Source organism: Miniopterus schreibersii (genome assembly GCF_964146895.1).
Source record: "Miniopterus schreibersii genome assembly, chromosome: 5".
NCBI lineage: Eukaryota > Metazoa > Chordata > Mammalia > Chiroptera > Miniopteridae > Miniopterus > Miniopterus schreibersii.
The window spans coordinates 44,591,562-44,613,565 of record NC_138106.1 but is presented as its reverse complement, the minus strand read 5'-3'; the positions used below and the strand labels follow the sequence as shown (position 1 = coordinate 44,613,565).

The following is a 22,004-nucleotide window of genomic DNA, read 5'->3' as shown; positions in this document are numbered from 1 at the left end:
TTGTTCCTGGCTTGCAAAGTTGGTTCAACATTCACAAATCAATTAATGTGATAAACCACATAGACAAAATGAAGGATAAAAATTACGATCATATCAACAGATACAGAAAAAGCATTAGACATTTGACAAAATCCAGCATCCATTTATAATAAAAACTCTCAGCAAAGTGGGAATAGAAAGAACATACCTCAACATGATAAAAGCCGTATGACAAACCCACAGCTAACATACTCAATGGGGGAAAACCATAAAAAGCCAAGAAAAAAGCATAGGCAATTCTTTTAAGTAATATTTTTTTCTGATATATCTCCTTGGACAAGGAAACAAGAAAAAGTAAACGAGTAGGACTACATCAAACTAAAAAGTTTTTGCACAGAAAAGGAACCATCAACAAAATGAAAAGACAACCCACTGATTGATTAGAAGAAATTTACCAATGATGTATCTAAAAAAAGTTAATATCCAAAATTTATAAAGAACTCATACAACTCAATACCAAAAATACAAACAATAGAATTAAAAAAATGGGCAGAGGACATACAGATGGCCAATAGAGATACGAAAAGATGCTTGATGTCACAAATCATCAGAGAAATGCAAATTAAAACCACAACAAGGTATCACCTCACACCTGTCAGAATGGTTATCATCAATATATCAACAAACAAGTGTTGGCTAGGATGTGGAGAAAAGGGAACCCTTGTGTACTGTTGGTGGGAATGCAGATTGGTGCAGCCAATATGAAAAACAGTAAGGCGGTTCCTCAAAAACTTAAAAATAGAACTACATTATGATCCAGCAATTCCACTTCTGGGTATTTATCCAAAGAAATCCAAAACACTAAATGGAAAAGATACATGCACCCGGTATGTTTATTGCTACATAATTTACAATAGCTAAGATATGGAAACAACACAAGTGCCCATCAATAGATAATTGGATAAAAAAAGATGTGGTAAATACATACAATGGAACATTACTTGGCCATAAAAAGTAAAATCTTACCATTTGGGACAACATAATGGAGCTAGCGGGTATATTATGCTAAGTGAAATAAGTCAGAGAGAGAAAAGCAAGTACCATGTGATTTCACTGATATATGGAATCTAACAAACAAAATAAACGAACAAACTAAACAGAAACAGGCTCTTAGATACAGAGTACAAACTGAGGGCTGCCAGATTGGAGGCAGGGTTGGAGGGCTAAGTCAAAAAGGTAAAGGGATTAAGAAGTACAAATTCGTAGTTACAAAACAGTCATGGGAATATAATGTGCAGAAGAGGGAATATAGTTAATAATACTGTAATAACAATGTGTGGTGCCAGGTAGGTACTAGAATTATCAGAAGGTCAACGACCATGCTGTGCACATAAAACTAATAAAAAATAATACTGAATGTCAACTGTAATTGAAAAATTAAAAAGAATATACATTTTTGCAAATAGATTCTGTAAATGAGCAGTGAATAAGCTTTCTACCTTTCAATTTTTTCACCTAATAAAAGCAAAAAAGGTTCTGTAAAAACAGGATTTGTTTGTACAAAAAAGTATGATTTTTGAAAATGGACTATTTTAAACTGATATTAAAAACTACTAAATCTATTAGTAATAAAAACTTTAAGCACTCTCTTTAAAAAAAAAAAGGGAAAAGATATCCTCAGGTGAGAATTAACAACAGCAACAAAAAGATAGTTAAGAGTAAGCATGATAATGGGTCACTGGGGAGAAAAAGGGACATCTGTAATATTTTAAACAAAAATTAAGAAAAAAGAAAAAAAAAAAGAGTAAGCATGATTATTGTTAAATTCCTCTTCTTTTCACTATAGTTATCAAGTTTTTTTATAGATATTAAGATTACTTGAAGCAACAGTTCATCAAAAGACTCACAAACATTTAAAAGTTCACATTAATATGTAACATTCTTTTACTGTCCTTTAAAATAAAATAGAAAATATAAAGTATAAACATTAGTAGACTGATTAGTATAACTGTCAACTTGTGAAAACTTTAGTCTGTAAAGACACAGGTAACATACAGATAGAATGATGGATGGAGATATAGATGAAAATATAAACTGAGTCATGAGTTTATACTGGTTCTTCTAATTAAAAATTAGAAACCTTAGGTTTTTACTTAATCCTTATCGTATTTGTATGAACTTCCTTGCATATGAAGAATTCTGGTTCTCAAGACACTGGAGAATAACAGAATTAGAGTACTGCATGATGACTTATTTATTTTATCCAATATTACATTCACAAGTCTTAAAATATCACCACCAACACTACAACTAAGACAGTATTACTGAAAAGAGTTAACTATTTTCCCTAGTTCTTTAATCCTTAGCGTGACATACTAGGACTACAGAGGGGTGGGCAAAGTAGGTTTACAGTTGGGAGTACTCAAAACAGAATTTATTCCTGTATTATTACTTATCAATTATTGTATTATTTTCCATATGAACAACTGTGAACCTGCTTTTTCCCACCCCTGTATAAATTTAGGAAGGCTTGTCTTGTGTGTGTGTATGAAAAACAGACTTTACAGTGAGACTGTGTTTTAGTTACTATTGCTTTTAACTACCCCAAAGATTAGTGGATTAAAATAGTTACCATTTTATGGACTCTGTAGGTTAGCAATTCAGTCAGCATTTTGGCTGGATGGTCATTATGGCATAGACTGAGGTCACTTAATGGGATTCAGCTGGTGGATGAGCTGTTTAATAGAAGGATCTAAAATAGCTTCACCCTACATTGTCTTGTGTTGGTGGTCCTAGCTGGAAGTCTGGGCTCAGAGCACCATAATGGACCTCTGAAGTATGCTGCTTTGAGGGTAGTCAGACTTCTTATATGGTGTCTGGCTTCTCCCAGAGCAAGACCCCGAAAGAACCAGGCAAGAGTTTCATGGTCTCTTCTAATCTAACCTTGAAAGTCACATGATTTTTTCTATCACACTTACTTGCTGACAAGTGAATTATAAGACCAGTTCAAAATCAAGGAGAGACTTTGCCTCTTGATGGGGGAGTGGTAAGGTTACACAGTACAAGAACATATGGGAAGTAGGCATATTTGGAAAATATTTTTCACAGGCTATTTATATAAAAGGCTTGACTAAAAACACCCAGTATGAATAGAACTGAGATCAAACAACTTCAATTATATCAAAAGTTTACTTACCTTGTTAAAACAATTTTCAGATTTGGTAATAAAGCAAAGTCTAACCCTAAACAGTATTTTGTTGTAAAAATGATCTAATGGTTAAAAAAACAACTATATAGCTATAAAAAAAGAATGAGGAACATCTGTATGTGCTACTATGGAGTGTTCTTAGAATTACTATAGTTAGACTATTAGTATACTTACTATTAAGTAAAACAAGCAACTTGGAGAAATGTGTATGTTATTGTTTATTTAAGGAGAAGCAATACATACATGTTTGTATGTATGCTATACATACACATAGTTATATATACATAATTATATAGAATGGGGCAAAAGTAGGATTACATTTGTGAGTATGGGAAGCACAGCTTATCCTTGTCTTATTATTTATTATTGCATTATTTTTCAAAAACCTACTTTTGCCACCCTGTATATAAAATATACAAATATATTAAATTCTTGAACATAAAATTATATAAATAAACAATATATAGGTATTATATATAAAACATTTATATATAAAATAAAATTTACATTTAATAAATATATTTATATATAACAAATAAAACGTGTATGTTTATAAGAATACATAAATGTAAAATTAGGAAGGTTTGTTCTTTTGTTCTAATGATAATATTTTGTTTGGCTTTTGGACCCCTACTATGAGCCAAACTATTTCAAATCTAATCTCCCCAGATCTGGTTTGAAATGTTACCCTTTCATATTCAGTTAAAAACTTTAAAGGAATCAGGAAGCTTATTCTGTTCTTATATTATCTTTGAAATCTCCCATTTTCTGAAAACAGTATTCAAATTGTCAGAATATACAGTCTTTCCATATTATATACTCTCTTCCTAATAACTATCTTAATTCCCAACACCATTCCTTATGTCAGTCTCTCCCCCATCATTTTGGGTGTCTGAAGTTTATTCTCTCTCCTCAGGAAGAGTTTATATGAATAGTATCACCCTGATTACTTATGTATTCTTTTGGGTGTTTAAGCTTTTTAATTCCACTGAGGTTTTACTGGATAAGTGGTCATGTTGGTGTATACTATGTATTTAATATGGCATGACCTCAAATTTTCCATTACCATGTTCTTCCCCTAAGAACTCAGTAAGGTCATATCCATGATACTTCACTCTCTAGAAACACATTACATCCCAAACTTGTATTCTTTCTCTTTATTTTAAAATAGCAATAGAGGCTATTAGAAACATATCTTAAACCTTGATATTAACAATCTAATTCAAAAGTTGGAAAAAGTTGGGGTAACCTAATTTTCTTTGGCAATATCTTTGCTTATGTTTTTTATTACCCTTTTGGATCACTGAGTTAGTAAAAGGTATGTTAAACGTATGAGTTTAGTTAGAGGACAGATTTTTAAAAAATAAACATATGAAAATTAATCCAAATAATGGTGAAATACTCAAAAGAGCTGGCAGATACACATTCCTACATACTATTAAAACCACTTTGAGCCCAGCCAGGAGTGGCTCAGCGGTTGAGCATCAACCTAGGATCCAGGCAATTGGGGTTCGATTCCCGGTCAGGGCACATGCCCGGGTTATGGGCTAGGCAGCTGATCAATGACTCTCTCATCATTGATGTTTCTCTCTCTCTCCCCCCTCTCCTTTCCTCTCTCTGAAATCAATAAAGATATATTTAAACAAACAAACAAAAAAACCCCACTTTGACCTGGATAGTGAATTATATTCAGACTGTACATATACCAGATTAATAAATCAGACCAAAACATAAAAAAGGAAGTTAAGCTTGGAAAGTTAAACATTATTAAGAGAAAGAATTTTTAAAATTGTATTAATAAATGTAGACAGCAAGAATTTTATTACCTTCAGGTCGATATTGTGCAACAATTGTGACAGCTTGGCCAGCATTTTTCAAAGCAGCTGCTGCCTGCTCATGGCTGGCTGTTCTGAGGTCAACACTGTTTACCTGTAAATCAAACCAATCTTAAATTTGAAAGTACATTATCACATTAGTTAGAAATCACAATAGCCTATCCTTTAAATAGGCATAGATAAAAAAATTTATATGCAATTACTTTACCACTAAAATACATTCTTGTTTCGATTTACTAAAATTTACTGTACAGTAAAACAAAATATTACTTTTAATCAATGCAATTTTACTTACAAAAAACACTTTGCTTCAGGTCAAATGAGCAAAACTGAAACACTTTCCCCCAGGTTTTCCAGAAGGTTGCTATCAATCATTTGAGAAATGTACCTTAATTTGACAACTTGAAAAATCAAACATGTATCATCATTTTGTGTGCAGGTCAATGCTCCAACCACTGAGCTACATTGGCCAGGGCATACCCTGTCAATATCTTTTAACTGCAGTGATTATTAATCCATTTACATTCAATGTAATTATTTAAAATGATTTATATGTCACCCATTTTGCTATTTGTTTTCTTTATGCCTTATGTCTTTTCTGTTCCTCTATTCTTACATTACTATCTTCTTTTGTTAAATAGATATTTTCTAGTGTATCATTTTAATTTCCTTGTCATTTTTTATTATGTTGCATAGCAACCGCCACAATTAAGAGATAGAAAAGTAGTATCACTACCACCCAAATTCCTCCAAGTCTTTCGTCAGATATAAATAAATGATCAGTCATCTTTGCTTTGCCTTGGATTCAGTCTATCTTGAATTATAAATGACCCTCAAGAGGATAGGTTGTAGGAATATGAAGAATCTAAGTACGTGCAGGGTTAGGTGGCAAGAGGGACTGATATGAAAACTGCAAAAAGATGCAATATACACTTTTGAATGCTTTTCCCATCATGTTCCAGCAACATATATTTTCAGTTTGAGGAGTATTTTCTGATTTTCTTTAGTTTATATTTTGTAGTTGAAAATGTGATCAGTATTAAATAGTTTCGGCAACACAGGATATAGGTTTGTTTCTATGTGTCATCTTAAAATTTCAAAGTGTTACCTAAACATTTTTTTTTAAATCCTCACCTGAGGATATTTTTCCCATTGCTTTTCAGAGAGAGAGTGGAAGAGAGGGGGAGAGTGAGAGAGAAACATCAATGCAAGAGAGACACATCGAATGGCTGCCTCCCACACACACCCAGACCGGGGCTGGGGATCAAGACTGCAACCAAGGTATGTGCCTATGGCCAGAATCGAACCTGGGACCCTTCAGTCCAAGGGCCAATGCTCTAACCACAGAGCAAAACTGGTTAGGGCTAAACTTTTTAATTAAAAACAAAATAGCATACAAAAGTAGGTTTATAGTCATAAGCATGAGAAATAGTTTATTCTTGTATTACTGTTTATTAATTATTGTATTATTTTCCATACAAACTGTAAATCTACTTTTGCCCCACCCTGTCCATTATAGTGTGGTGAAGGTGAATCTTGGCTACACCATTTATTAACTACTATGGGCAAATTAACCTCTAAACTTTACTTTTCTCATTGTAAAAGTGGTTAAGAGTGATGCTCTTATGTCTACAACAAACAATGTAAAATACTTTTGGAAGAGTACCACTCCCCAATTTAGGCAGCACTAGATTTTTACATACAAAGTAAATAAAGTACTATTGAAAATAAGCTCACAAAATTTAGAACATGAGAAAACTATTTACCACAAGTCACCATAAAATAGCATGTATTAGATAACTCCAAACTTCAGAAAATAGAACTATTATTTATAGAATATAAAATAAATATGTTTAAAACCTAAACGAATATACAAGAAACTACAAGAAATCAAGATCCCACAAAAACCGCCAAGGCAGATGGAAAAAAGAACCACTCAGAATTTCTAGAAAGAAAATGGTACTTTGAAATTAAAAAGTTAGGCCCAGCCAGTGTGGCTCAGTGGTTGAGCATCGACCTATGATCCAGGAGACTGAGGTTCAATTCCAGGTCAGGGTACATGCCTAGGTTTCAGGTTCGATCCCCAGCAGGGAGTGTGTAGGATGCAGCCAATCAATGGCTCTCATCATTGATGTTTCTCTCTCTCCTCTCTCCCTTCCTCTCTCTGAAATCAATAAAAATATATTTTAAAAAATTAATAAGTTAGTTTTGGCTTAAAAAGCAGATTAGACAAAGATGAAAATTTATGAACTGGAAAGACAGATCTGACTGAAATGAAGTACAAGAAGACAGTTCACAGATATGAAACTGAGGTTGAAAGACATGGAAAACAAAATGATAATGTCCTCTCATAGGAGTTCAAGGACAGAATACATAATGTGGGAAAGCTGCAAAATCTAAAAAGACAATAGCTAAGAAGATTCCAAAATTGAAGAAAGAAAACTCCTCTGATTCAGGTAGCCTAATGAATCACAAACAAAATCAATAAAATGCTAGACATGGACACATTTTAGTGAAACTGCAATACACCAAAGACTATGAGACTTAAAAGCAATCAGTAAAAAAATAAATAAAACAAATCACCTACAAACAAGACAGAGCATAGACCTTTATTTAAAAAAAAAAAAGCAACAAAAAAAGCCAGAGACCATAATGCAGTGTCTTCAAAGTATTGGGACAACAGCTGTCAACATAGAATTCTAGACTGAATTATATTTACATGTCAGGATAAAATAAAGATATTTTTAAACAAACTCTAAGAGTATTTATCATCAAGAAATCATTGCTAGCCCTGGCCAGGTAGCTCAGTTGGTTAGAGCATAGTCCTGATATGCCAAGGTTATGGGTTCAATCTCTTTGTGACTCTCTGTCTTCCTTCCTCTTTCTCTAAAATCAATCAATCAAGAAAAAAATTTAAGAAGTCATTGCTAAAGAATAAGCCAAGGATTCCCACTAAGGTACATTTGGATATTTGAGGGGCACTTTTGCTTTTTAAAATAACTAGGGGATGGAGAAACAAGATGGCAGCGTAGGTAACAGCTGTACCCGCTGCATCCCATAACTACATCAAAATTACAACTAAAATACAGAACAACCATCATTCAGAACCTCCTGAAATCTAGCTGAACAGAAGCCCTAACAAGGAGGGAACTGAAGGAGCAACGAGACCAGTAGGAGGGGCAGAGACACAGGCAGATGGAGCTGAATCCCAGAGACCTGGTCCTAGGCCCACACCCAGTGCTGCTGGTTAAACCCGGGAGGGATATCTTGGCGGTGGAGGTTTCCTGGAGGGGTGAGGGGTCCCAGCCCCACATCGGGCCCCCAGCCCAGGGCTCCAGGGCTCCAGGGCTCCAGGGCTCCAGGGCTCCAGGGCTCCAGGGCTCCAGGGCTCCAGGGCTCCAGGGCCGGGAAGAGAAATCTCCACAACTTCAGGCTGTGTGGGAGTCCCAGGCAGCGCCTCTTAAAGGGCCAGTGCACGGACTCACTCAGACGTGCTCCCTCTGAGCTCCAGCGCCAGGCAGCAGCTTGAAAGGAACCTGGGACACTTGGGGAGGAACTAACCTGCCTGAAATTGGGGAGAGAGCTGGAAGGGCAGCTTTCTCCCAGGCAGAAGAGCTGGCAGATGCCATTGCTCCTTTGGCAAGTCCTCCCCACACAGAGCCGGCAGGCAGGCTCCACATTTGAATCCCCAGCACCCGATTCCCACGTTAGGCTCAGCCCTAGTGATTCCTGGAGACCCCGCCCCTCCCTACCTGCAAGCTCATCCAAGCCATTTCCAGTGGCTTTTCTGTGCAAGTGGCCTCTTGAGCCTTATGCTTAGGACTTTCCAAAAATCTCTCAAATAAGCAGCAGTGTGCCCCATACAGCTTGATAAGTGGCCCCAGGCCTGGCACTAGCGGGAGCCTGCATTGGTTCATAGCTTGGCCTTTCCTGGACACTTCTAAGCCCAGCACGAGTAGCAGCCAACTATGGTTTGCTGGGTGGCCCTGGGCAAGGTACTGGCACAGTCTGACTTTGCACCTCCTGGGAGGCCTAAGAGACAGTGCACCTGGTGGTCAGACTCGACCACACTGGATTACAACCCTACCACATCCACGAGTGACACACTCAAGGGGTGCACTTGGTGAATACCAAAGCTCCACTAAAGTAAATCCTGATCCATAGGGGTGTCTCCAGCACAGCAGCTCTTTGGCTGTAGTTGCAGCTGGTCCTCACAGCCGACTGGCCTGGGGGTCATTTCCTCCCAATGACGCCAACAGCAACCAAGGCTCAACTACAACAGGTCAGAGCACACAGCCCATACAGGGGAGCACCTAGAAGGCCCAGCTCAGGTGATTGGGGAGGCTGAGCCACTGGACCCTCCAGGACACCTACTACACAAAGCCATTCTATCAGTTCCAGGAGACATAGCAGCTCTACCTAATACATAGAAACAAACACCTGGAAGCAGTCAAAATGTGGAGGCAAAGAAACATGTCACAAAGGAAAGAACAGAAGAAATCTCCAGAAAAGGAACTAAATGAAACAGAACCAAGTAAGCAACCAGATACAGAGTTCAGAATTATGGTTATAAGGATGCTCAAGCATATTAGTAAGAGTATTATGAAAACAAGTGAGACCATCGATGACATAATAAAGTACCAATTTGAAATAAAGGCTACATGAACTGAAATGAAGAATAATTTACAGGGAATCAACAGTAGAGGATGCCGAGAATCAAATCAGCAATTTGGAATATGAGGAAACAAAAAGCACCCAACCAGAAGAGCAAAAAGAAAAAAGAATCCAGAAATATGAAGATAGTATAAGGAGCCTCTCGGACAACTTTAAGCAGCCCAACATTTGTATTATTGTTTGTTACAATAATTACCAGTTAGTTAGTTACCTACAGTTAGTTACCTACAAGGGAGCCCCCATACGACTGTGAGCTGATTTCTCAACAGAAACTTTGCAGGCCAGAAGGAAGTGGGCAAGAAATATTCAAAGTGATGAAAAACAAGGGCCTACAACCAAGAAAGGAGGACAAGAAAGAGAGCAAGAAAAGCTAAAGGAGTTCATCACCACCAGACCAGTACTACATGAAATGTTGAAGGGTCTTCTTTAAGAAGTAGCTAATGAACAAAAAAATCTGACAACCTAAATAGATCCAGTGACTTTGACGCATGCAACAGATGATCATATTTCAGAGGGAAGAGGGAAGGGGGTGGAGGATGGGAAGAGATTAACCAAAGAAGTTATATGCATATATGTATAACCCATGGACACAGACAATAATGGGGTGAAGGCCTGGGGAGGGGGTGGGAATGAGGCAGAGGGGGTCAACTGGGGGAGAAAAATGGGACACCTGTAATACTTTCAACAATAAAGATAAATTAAAAAAAAATGACTAGGGAATTCTACTAGCAAGAGAATGGGAAGCTAAATTTTCTACAATGAACAAGATAGTCCTACACGAAACAAATCCCAATGCAATTAGAGGCCCACTGAGAAACACAGAAGAAAGCAGATATAAGAACAAAAGATGAACAAAAAAAATTATATAACATATGGATTAATGGTTTAAAAAAATAAAAACGGCTCAGTTTGGGGGTTATAAAAGTGAAATAGAAATAAAATACTAGAAACAGGTTAATCAGAATTAAAGTTTCCCAAAGTCTATGTGTCATTAGGTAGAACAGTAGAATTACTGATTGATTTTAGTCTAGAATTGTATGGGCAATAACCACATAAGCACACAGACAAACTGAAAGTAAAAAATGGAGAAAAGATGAGGTAAATATCAAGCAAAAAAAGTTAGCATAGTCACATTAGTATCAGGCAATATAATGTCTAGGGTATCTGCATAATGATCAAAAAGTTCAACTCACTAGGAAGAAATGATGATTCTAAACATAGTTTCAAACATATCATGAAAAAAAATTGCTACAAGGACAAAGTGCTAAACCCACCATCATATTCAGACAGCTTAAAAAATCTTTTTAAATAATAGATTAAGCAGACAACAGATTAAAATATAAAGATCTAAACTAAACAAGTAACAAGGCTGAGTTAACAGACATATAAATACATAGGCTTGAGTTAACAGACACAGTATAAAAGACATTTGTATAGATGACCCCTTTTAAGTAAGTCAAATAGCAAAAGAGCATCTGTCATACAGCTTATGTTCTCTGCTATCACTGTAATTCTACAATTAAGCTGTAAAATGGTAAGAAGATAAACTAAAATATCTCCTATAACTTTAGGATGTAAAACCCAAAACTTTTAATAATTAATAGGTCATAGTTAAAATAATAAAAACATTATTTTGTTTAACATATCCTACCGATATAATACGATCTCCTTTTCTGAGCTCTCCACTAAGATCAGCAGGTCCTCCAGCCAAGATAAAGGAAATAAATATTCCTTCTCCATCTTCACCTCCTACGATGTTGAAACCAAGGCCTGTTGAGCCACGATGAAGAACAACTTTTCTAGGTTCCCTAAAAATTAAAAGAAATTTTGTTTATCTTAGATATTTTATACAGAATTTGACATTCTATCAATGAGAAAGAATTCCCTATCGATAACCCTTATATTATCAAACTATAAAGCTAGATGAAATATAAAAGGATTTTCAAAATTGTGGAGTAAAGAATTCTTTCTAACCCTAAAAATTAGGCTCAGAAATTAAAAGTAAAAAATCTTAATTTTATATAAAAGTCAAGAACCCATGTTAAAAAACAAACATGGAACTAAAACAAAAGGCAAGAAAAACCAATGTGGAAGTTAAAAAAAAATGATATAAAGAGCCAACTTAGGAAATACTGTATGTATATGTATGAAAAATTGACATTACACACATTTTACTGACTATTTCCCCTACTTTTTAGATTTTGTAAAAGGCAGCTATCCCTTTGTCTTAGAGAAGGTAGGTCCTTTTTCCACTTCCAAAGGGATGAATTCATGACTAACCTAAGCCAGTCACTGACCCTTTGCAAAGGTGAGGCTATGACCCTATTCTGTCTTCTGAGAAATGAAGGGAAATTTCAGTTACTTCCCAAAGAAAGACAGGCCCTAACAAGGACAAAGCACACATTTCCCTCCCCACCCAAAATAACACCCCTGACAAAAGAATAAATAATAAAATCCCATTACTGGTTTGAATACATAACAATCATGAAGGTAAGACCAAACAGAGACACCATGGGCCTAGGGTTGCTACACAAACACTAGAATTGCCCATCTCTAGACTTTTTATATGAAATAATTAAATATCTTTATTTCTTAAGTCCCATCCATCTATCTACCTACCCACCTACCTCTGCTTTTCATCCTTTCTAAGATGCACCTTTTGTCCCACCCCACAACCTATTTAAAATCTCTGAAATGAAAATACACCTTACTACTAATAATGCTTCACATTTGCTACTAGTTATACATAGTTGTGTGAAAACTATTCATATCTCTGGGAAGAACATGAAAATTCTAGCAGCAGATTATTTTAGATAATGAAATACAGAACATCACTTGAGATTAGAATATATATTTGATAAATATTTTTAAAATTTAGTCTGATTCTCCTAAAACATCACAGAAAGCCATTGGTAACAAAAGGCTTAGCAGAAGTAAGTAACTTTTACAAATGAATTTTAGGAATACTTCCATATAATGTTAAATTAATCTTCTTAAATATTTGTCTACTCAAAACTTAAAATGGTATTTTCTAGTCACACAGAGGTATCAGTTTTGCCAGTATACTTATAGTGTTAACAAAATTATATTTTGTCAAGAATAGCAAAACAAAATATATACTGTTTAGAAAATATTGAATACACAAACATATATGAAAAAAAAAGGGAATAAAAAATCTAAAATTCAGAAAAGCAGATAACTTGGTGGGGCAGTGCAGAAAATGCAGGGTAGGATCATGTTATATATATTTTACCAGGGTAGAATCAGGGCACAGGATAGGTTTCACTATACTGGTGATGTTTTGTTTTCTTGTTAGATGGTAGACTCATGGTTTAGGGATCCCATTATGCTTTAAACATATGTATGAATTATAATTCTATAGTAGCAAATAATAATTAAAAAATACCCTGCTGAAATCCAATAATAATTCCAGAGAAAAAAAATTCAGATTTTTCAAATAACATAAACCCATGAAAAGGTGCTTCAACATCATTAGTCATTAGGGAAAATGCATAAAAATCACAATATATCCCAACTACTACAATGGCTATAAAATAAAACAAAACAGAAAAAACAAGTGTTGGTGAGGATGTGGAAAAACTGGAACCTTAATATACTGATAGTGGGAATGTAAAATGGGGTGGCCGCTACAGAAAATAGGTGGTTCCTCATAAACTTAAAAGTTCCCATATGATCCAGCAAGTCCACTCATAGGTATATATCTAAAGCAGCGATTTTCAACTTTTTTCATTTTATGGCACACATAAACTAATTACTAAAATTCTGTGGCACAGCAAAATATATATTTTTTGCTGACCTGACAAAAAAAGGTATAATTTTGATTCATTCACACCGGATGGCTATTGTTGTGTTGGCTGCTATCAGTTTTTTACTTGACAATCTAAAGGAAAAGCAGCCAGTGGCCCAAACTAAACAGTCAGGTATTGCATGTTTTAAAAATTCTTGCGGCATACCAGTTGAAAATCACTGATCTAAAGGAAGTGAAAACGGGGAAACAAACTGATACTCCAATGACAATATTTATCACAGCATTATTCACAATACACAAAAGGTGGAAACAACCCAGATAGGTGTCTATCAACAGATGAATGGATAAACAAAATGATATACACAAAATGAAATATCATTCAGCCATTAAAAAAAAATAAAGTTCTGATACATGCTACAACATGAATAAACCTTGAAAACATGCTAAGTGAAGGAAGCCAGACATAAAAGGATAACTATTTTAAGATTCTACTTATATGAACAATCTGGAATAGGCAAATTCATAGAGACAGAAGAGTAGAGGTTACCAAGAACTGGGAGGACAGGGAAATGAGTTACTTCTTAATGGTTACAGAGTTTGTCTGAGGTAAGGAAAAGTTTTGGAAATAGTGGTGATGCATAATATTATGAATGCAACTAATACCACTGAATTGCACATTTTAAAATGGTTAAAATGGCAAATTTTGTTATATATATTTTACCATATAAAATCAGAGTTGTATACTTTAAATGGGGTGAACTGTATGTGGATCATTATCTCAATACAGCTGTTAAAAATGAATCTTAGAATCATCAACTGTTTGTCTGTTGGGATTTCTTTTCTTTAAAATTGGCAATGTGAGATAACGTTTGAAAGACTGCTTAGGATCAAACTGTGGAACTTCTGATGGAAAGGTGAAGATTTTTATACCTCATTATCTAAGCATAGTAGTGTAATTATCAAAAGGCACACCAATTTGGGAAGACATATCTAGTAACCAACCACCTGAATTTCACAGAAAAGTATAGAAAACAGGTAGACCCATTATGCAATACTACAAAGTCCAATACAATATTCTAGACAAGAGATATATAGAGAAAAAGATCGGGAACAGCCATCAAGATGCTAATATATTTTTTAGTTTGAAAAATATTCAGAGATTAAAGACTAGATAAGCCACTAATTATTTTCCTCTTTACTCCTATAAATAGGCACTATTAGAGAAAAACAACAAATTGGTCATGATAGACAAGTAGAGGAGCACAGCCTAAAAACTAACAGCCTTGAAAATTCATATCACCATCACAAATACTGTTTTTTCTGCTCATTTTCATTCCAAACATAATTGTTGAGTACCTATTAAGTTCTCCACACTGCTAACTCTTGTAGAAGACAAAGACAAACACTTCTATATGACCTTAAACAGATTACTGCCTAAAGTAAGGAGTCTGACAAGTAAAGAATAATTGGACTTATGAAGGTTCAAAAATAATAATTCTAACAATAATGCAATTAATAAAAACATAAAAAAGACACTAATTAGCATGTTTAATGGTAACTGCTATAATATGAAATACTTGTACAAAGTATAAAGCAAACTCTACAAACATGTCTTATTACTATACTGAATATAAAGAAGGTCTAAAATACTTTTTCACTTATTTTTCCCCCACCTAGTTAAGAGTTCTTTGGGAATTAAAAAAACAGTTAATCTACAAACTTGAGTGCAGTTGGTAATGTTAGATGAAAGTAAATTTTAGGTGTTAAGAGAAAATACCACTTGTTGAATTCTGAAAAATAAATGCCATAATATTATATGGTATATAGTAGATAAAAATAAATGAAAATTTAATTTTAAATATGCATAAGTATGCTCTTAACTTTTATCTAAACTACTTTCTAATGATAATTTAACAATCATTTAAAAACAGCAATATAAAAAAAAAGCAGTGATTTATTTGGAATATAAAATATTTTTACATTTTTGGGCTCTTCAATGAACCATCCAATGAAAAAAATTAAGGTTTAAGTTCATCATCTATCAATAAAAATTTTTAGTCCTGAAAATTGTGACTATCTTACTTAGCTGATCAGAACTCCATCTAATAGTTGGCTTTATTTAAGAAGAATGAATGTTTAGTTCCTTACCGTGTAATTTCATCATCTCCAAGTACTGTTTTCGAAACAGGTGAGTATCTCCCTGGTGATGCTGGTGTCTGGCCCAAGTAGGAAGATGGGCTAACATGGTTATCAACAGGCTGAGAAGCAGCTTCAAAATAAAGAAAGTGGAAAACACTTGAAAAATGAAACAAGCTATTCAGTACCACATTTGTGAATTATCAATTTAAAGATTAGTTAAATCTATAATTCATATTCACTTATTTCTATAATAGATTTTGTTAGAGAAGATTTATTTCAGGTAAAATAAATTAGACATGTTTAAGTTTCCAGGTAAAAACTAGTTCAAATATTCAGATTAGCAAAGCAGGCTTATAAAAACCAAATGCTTAATAGGTTTCTAGTTCAGCATATAAGAAGTATGGAAGTTGTTGCTCTGTTCTAAAAACAACTAAAAAGCTGAACGAACTGAAAAATCAACAACTCTTCTTTAATCCTTAAGATAAGGGAGGTCACAGGGCCAATTGCTGTCCCCCAAATTGGAGAGACTGGCAGGCAAACAGAGAATCACAACTTAACCAGAGTAGAAACCTCTGTGGGAGCCACTGCTGGGGTAGAAAAGCCAGAATCATAACTGATAAATTTCTGGAGGCTCAGGGTGGACAACTGAGAGTCAAAAACTCCAGGTAGACCCTGTCATCCAGGGACCCCACACTTTTGTAAATTTTACCTCCTGGATCTCTATCAGGTCTCACAGTGAATGTTGGGGGGAAAAACTCCTTGTGCTTCTGGCAGGAGGAAAGGAGAAAGAACCATTTTGGAATATTCTGTTCTTCTCAACAGAGTCTGCCCCCAGGAGAAACTATTAACTAGAGCCTAACCTGCTAAGCTTTTACTGAAACCCAATTGACCTGGAAGAAGGGAAATAACCAACTCCAGCCCACCCTAGCCGTTCTGTCCCACCTAAGGGAGGAAGAGGGAAATAATGAGAAGCACTGTGAAGTTCACATTCCAGAGGCACAAAACTCACTAAAACACTGACACCTAATCATAGAGCTATATATAGAACACTTTCCCTCCCCCAAAACTGTGTTACCACATTACTAAAGGTTTATTTACAGCAGTTCCTTTTACTCAGTACATTATGCTTCGTTATATAAAAAAAATTGTAAGACATACTAAAAGGCAAAAACACAGTTTGAAGAGAAAGAGCAAGCATCAGAGTCAGACTCAGACATGGAAGCAATGTTGGAATTATCAGACCATAAATTTCAAACAATGATTAATATGCTAAGGGCTCTAATAAAGAAGCTGACTGTATACAATAACAGATGAGCAATGTAAGTAGAGAGATGGAAACTCTAAGAAACAAAAATACTAGAGATCAAAAACACTGTAACAGAAATAAAGAATGCCCTTGATGCACATAGCTGAGGAAAGAATCTCTGAGCTTGCAGATATCTCAATAGCAACCTCTAAAACTGAAAAGTAAAGAGAAGAAAAAAAAAGACTGATTAAAAAACCCAATAAAACCAGAACAGAATATCCAAGAACTGTGGGACAACTATAAAGGGTGTAACGTGCACATAATAAAAATATCAAAAGGAGAAAGGAATACAAGAAATATTTGAAACAATAATGATTCAGAATTTACTCAAGTTAATGTCAGACACCAAACCATAGATCTAGGAAGCTCAGAGAACACCAAGCTGGATAAATGCCAACAAAACTGCATGTAGGCAAATCCTTTTTAAACTGTACAAAGTCAAAAAAAAAAGGGGAGGGGGAGGAAAAAAATTCCAGAAAGAAGCCACAGAAAAAACCCCACCTCACTGATAAAGGTGCAAAGATAAAAATTACATCTAACTTCTCAGAAACTATTCAAGCAAGAGTGTAGAAATATTTACTAGAAATATTTAAGAGAAAAAAACCACCCTGTACCCTGTAAAATTATCCTACAAAAGTGAAGAAATACTTTCTTATACAAATATTGAGGGAATTTGTTGCTAGTATAGTTGCCATTTCAAATGTTGAAAACGTTCTTCAGAGAGAAGAAAAGTTAGTAAGTCAGGAACTCAGTTATATATAAAGAAAAAGTATTGAAGAAGGAGTAAGTGAAGGTAAAATAAAAACTTTTTTTCTTATTCTTGATCTGACAAATACTGTTTAAAATAGTAACAACAATGCTGCATTCGACTATGTTTTTGTGTGTGTGTGTGCATGTGCACTTATGTATAAGTGAAAAGAATGTCAGCAATGATGCAAGGGATGGGAGGGAGGATTTCAGATTATTTTGTCATTATTAGATGAGACTGGGTGTGTTCAGGGTGGTATGGCCGTAGACTTTTGTTATTAGGTTTCACACTACCTTTGAAGCTGTATAGTGTTATCTTCAAGTGGACTTGGATTACTTGTACATGTATACTGCAAACTCTAGGGCAAGCACTAAGAAAGGGTAAAAAGAATGTAAGTGATATGTTAAGAAAGGAGAGAAAATGGAATAATATAAAACGCTTAATTAAAACCATAAAAGGCTGAAAAAGAGTGAATGACTAATATAGGAACAAAGACGAAGGGCAACAAACAGAAAACTAACAAATATAATAAATATTAATCCAATTATGTCAATAATCACTCTGAACATCAATGGACTGAATGTACCAATTATAAGACAGAGACTGCCATAGTGGATCAAAAAATAAGACTCAACTATATTTTGTCTACAAGAAACACACTTTAAATATAAAGGCACATACAGATTAAAAGTATAGAGAAAGATATACCTTGCTAATAACACTAATCAAAAGAAAGCAGGAGTCATTATATTAATATTGGACATAGAAGACTTCAAAGTAAGGAAAGTTATCAGGAATAAAGAAGGACATTATATAATGATAAAGGGGACAATTCTCCAAGAAGACATAACAATCCTTACCATGTACGCACCTGACAAGAGACTGTCAAACTACATGAAGTCAAAATGGAAAGAACTGCATCCACACCCTCTTATTACAAATGGACAGATACAGCAGGCAGAAAATCAGTAAGGACATAGTTGAACTTAACATTATTAATCAACTTGATATAATAGACAAGAATAGACTATTACACAAGAGCAGAACATACATTCCTCTTAAGCGCACATGGAACATTCACCAAGATAGATCACATTCTGGGCCATAAAAAATATCTTAAATTTAAAAGAAGAGAAATCATACAATGTCTGCTCTCAGACAACAACAGAATTAAACTAGAAATCAGTAACAAAATCCTAGCTTAAAAAATCCTAAAATATGTGGAGATTAAATAACACACTTCTAAATAGCACATGGGTCAAAGAAGAAATCTCCAGAGAAATTAAGAAATGTTTTGAACTAAATGAAAATGAAAACACAACTTAACAAAATTTGCTGTAGTACTGAATGCATGTTAGAAAAGAAGATCTAAAATGAATCATCATAGCTTTCACCTTATGAAACTAGAAAAAGAACAAATGTAATTGAAAGTAAATTAAATTGAGTTAAAAAATTAACTATCAAGCAAAACAGAGACAGACTCATAGAAAGCAGGCAGACAGCTCTGGTGGGTGGTGGGTGGGGTAGGGTAAAATGGAAGGATTGAGCAAAAAAGAGAGAGAAAGAAGTCATGGACATGAACATCAGTGTGGTGATTGTGGGGTGGAAGTGAAAGAGGACATAGAGGGGATAAATGGTGATCGAAAAAAGAAAAGGAAAGAAAAACAAATATTAAAAAAAAAAAATCAATGAAATTGAAAACAGGAAATCAATAGAGAAAAAGCAACAAAAACAAAAGCTGGTTATTTGAAAAGATCAATAAAATCAACAAGCATCTAGCCAAGCTAACTAAGAAAAAAAGTAAGAAGGCAGAAATTATTAATATCAGAAATGAAAAAGGGGTATCACTACAGATCCTATGGACATTAAATGATAATAAAGAAATACTATGAGCAACTCTATGCCCTAAATTTTATAACTTAAAGGAAAAGGAGTAATTTCTTGAAAGGAAATTACTGCCAACTCACAAAATAGACAATCTAAACAGGCCTATACCTATTAAAAGAAATTGAATCAAAAATTGATAACCTTCCAAAAGAGCACCAGATTCAGATGGGTTCACTGGTGAATTCTACCAAACATCTAAGGAAGAAATGATAATCTCTTTATAATCTTTATATTCTTTATAATCTCTTCAAGTAGGTAAAAGCCAAGGGACTATTTCCTAACTCATTCTATGAGTCCAGCATCAGCCTATTAACAAAACCACACAGAGAAAATACAAAAAACAAAAACAAAAAACCTATAAACAATGTCTTTCATGAACACAGATAAAAAAAAATCCTCAAAAAAATATTAATCAAATAAAATTCAACAATATATAAAAATAATTATATACCACAAGCATCTGGGATTTATCCCACATATGAAAAGCTGGTTCAACCTTCAAAAATCAGTTAATATGATCCATCACATCAGCAGGCTAGAGAAGAAAAGTCACATTATCAACAGACGCAAAAAAAGCATTTAGCAAAATCCAACATTAATTTATGATAAAAACTTTCAGTAAACTAAAAACAGAGGGGAGTGTTTTTCAACCTGATTAAAAATATCTACAAAATTCCTACAGCTAATATCATACTTAATGGTAATACACTTGAAGCTTTACCATTAAGATTAGGAACTGAAGGATGTCCTAGCTAAAGCAGTAAGATAAGAAAAGGAAGTAAAAGGTATACAGATGAAGAAATGGAATTGTCTTTGCAGATGTCATTATCTGTGCAGAAAATCTGAAAAAATTGACCAAAAAAACCCTTCTGGAACTAAGCAGCAATCATAGTAAGGTTGCAAAATACAGGTTAATATATAAAAGTCAACTGCTTTCCTGTATACCAATAATGAACAAGTGGAATTTGAAATTAAAAACACAGCACCATTTACATTAGCACCCCCTAAAATGATATACTCAGGTATAAATAAATCTAACAAAATATACACATGATCTATGTGAGAAAAACTATAAAACTCTGATGAAGGATATGAAAGAAAAACTAAATAAATGGAGAGATATTCCATGTACATGGATAAGAAGACTCAATATTGTCAAGATATTAGTTCTTCCCAACTTGATCTATAGATTCAATGGAAACCTAATCAAAATACCAGCAAGTTATTTTGTAGATATTGTCAAAATGATTCTAATGTTTATATAGAGAAGTAAAAGACCCAGAATAGCTAACACAATACTGAACAAAACAAAGTTGGAGGACTCACAGTGAGTTCAAGACTTCCTATGCCCTGGCCAGAATGGCTCAGTTGTTAGAGCATTGGCCTTCACACTGGAGAGTCGCAGGTTCAATTCCCAGCCAAGGGCATGTACCTGGGTTGCAGGTCCGATCTCCACCCCCAGTCGGGGCACGTGTGGGAAACAACGAATTGATGTGTCTCTGTCACATCAATGTCTCCCTCTCTCTCTCTCTCTTCTTCTTCTCCCCACTCTCTTCCACTCTCTCTAAAAGTCAATGGAAAAAATATCCTCACTCCTTGGGTGAGGTTTATAAAAAAACAAAGACTTCCTATAAAGCTACAGTAATTAAGACAGTGGTAATGGGAAAAGAAAAAACAGTCTGGCTGGTGTGGCTCAGCGGTTGAGTGTCAACCCATGAACCAGGAGGTCATGGTTCGATTTCTGGTCAGGGCACATGCCTGGGTTACCGGATCGATCCCCAATGGAGGCGCGTGCAGAAGGCAGCCAATTGATGATTCTATCTTATTGTTGATGTTTTTCTCTCTCTCTCCCTTTCTCTCTCTGAAATCAATAAAAACATATATATATATATTTTTTAAATATATCTTTATTGATTTCAGAGAGAGGAAAGGAGAGGGAGAGAGAGAGAGACAGAAACATCAATGATGAGAGAGTCATCGATCAAGCCCACAACTGGGCACGTGCCCTGACCGGGAATCGAACCCTGATCACCTGGATCCCAGGTCGACGCTCAACCGCTGAGCCACGCCCGGTTGGGCTAAAAACATATATATTTTCAAAAAAGAATAAAAAAACAGACCAATGGAACAAAATAGAGAATCCAGAAACAGACACATATAAATATAGTCAAATGATTTTTGACAAAGGAGCAAAGGCAATACAGTGGAGCAAAGACAGTCTTTTTACTAAATGGTGCTTGGAACATCTGGACATCCACATGCAAATCAAATCTCCATATAAATCTTACAAAAATTAACTCAAAATGGATCACAGACCTAAATATAAAACACAAAACTATAAAACTCCTAGAAAATAATGTAGAAGAAAATCTAGATGAGGTTGGGTTTGGCAATGACTTTTTAGATACAACACCAAAAGCATGATCCATGAAAGAAAGAACTGACAAGTGCTAGACTTC

At 34.8% G+C, this 22,004-nt stretch overlaps 1 protein-coding gene across 9 annotated transcripts in view; it reads right to left on the bottom strand.

Moving 5' to 3' along the window:
• DLG1 (discs large MAGUK scaffold protein 1) overlaps positions 1–22,004 on the bottom strand; it is a gene marked incomplete at its 5' end in the record, with an annotated part of 224,257 nt that overhangs the window by 51,776 nt on the left and 150,477 nt on the right. For all 9 annotated transcript variants that reach the window (XM_081137784.1, XM_081137780.1, XM_081137783.1 and 6 more), the window contains 3 exons: positions 5,014–5,116; positions 11,348–11,504; positions 15,614–15,734. In XM_081137784.1, coding sequence (XP_080993910.1) covers positions 5,014–5,116; positions 11,348–11,504; positions 15,614–15,734 — 381 coding nt within the window. The remainder of the gene's footprint in view (positions 1–5,013; positions 5,117–11,347; positions 11,505–15,613; positions 15,735–22,004) is intronic.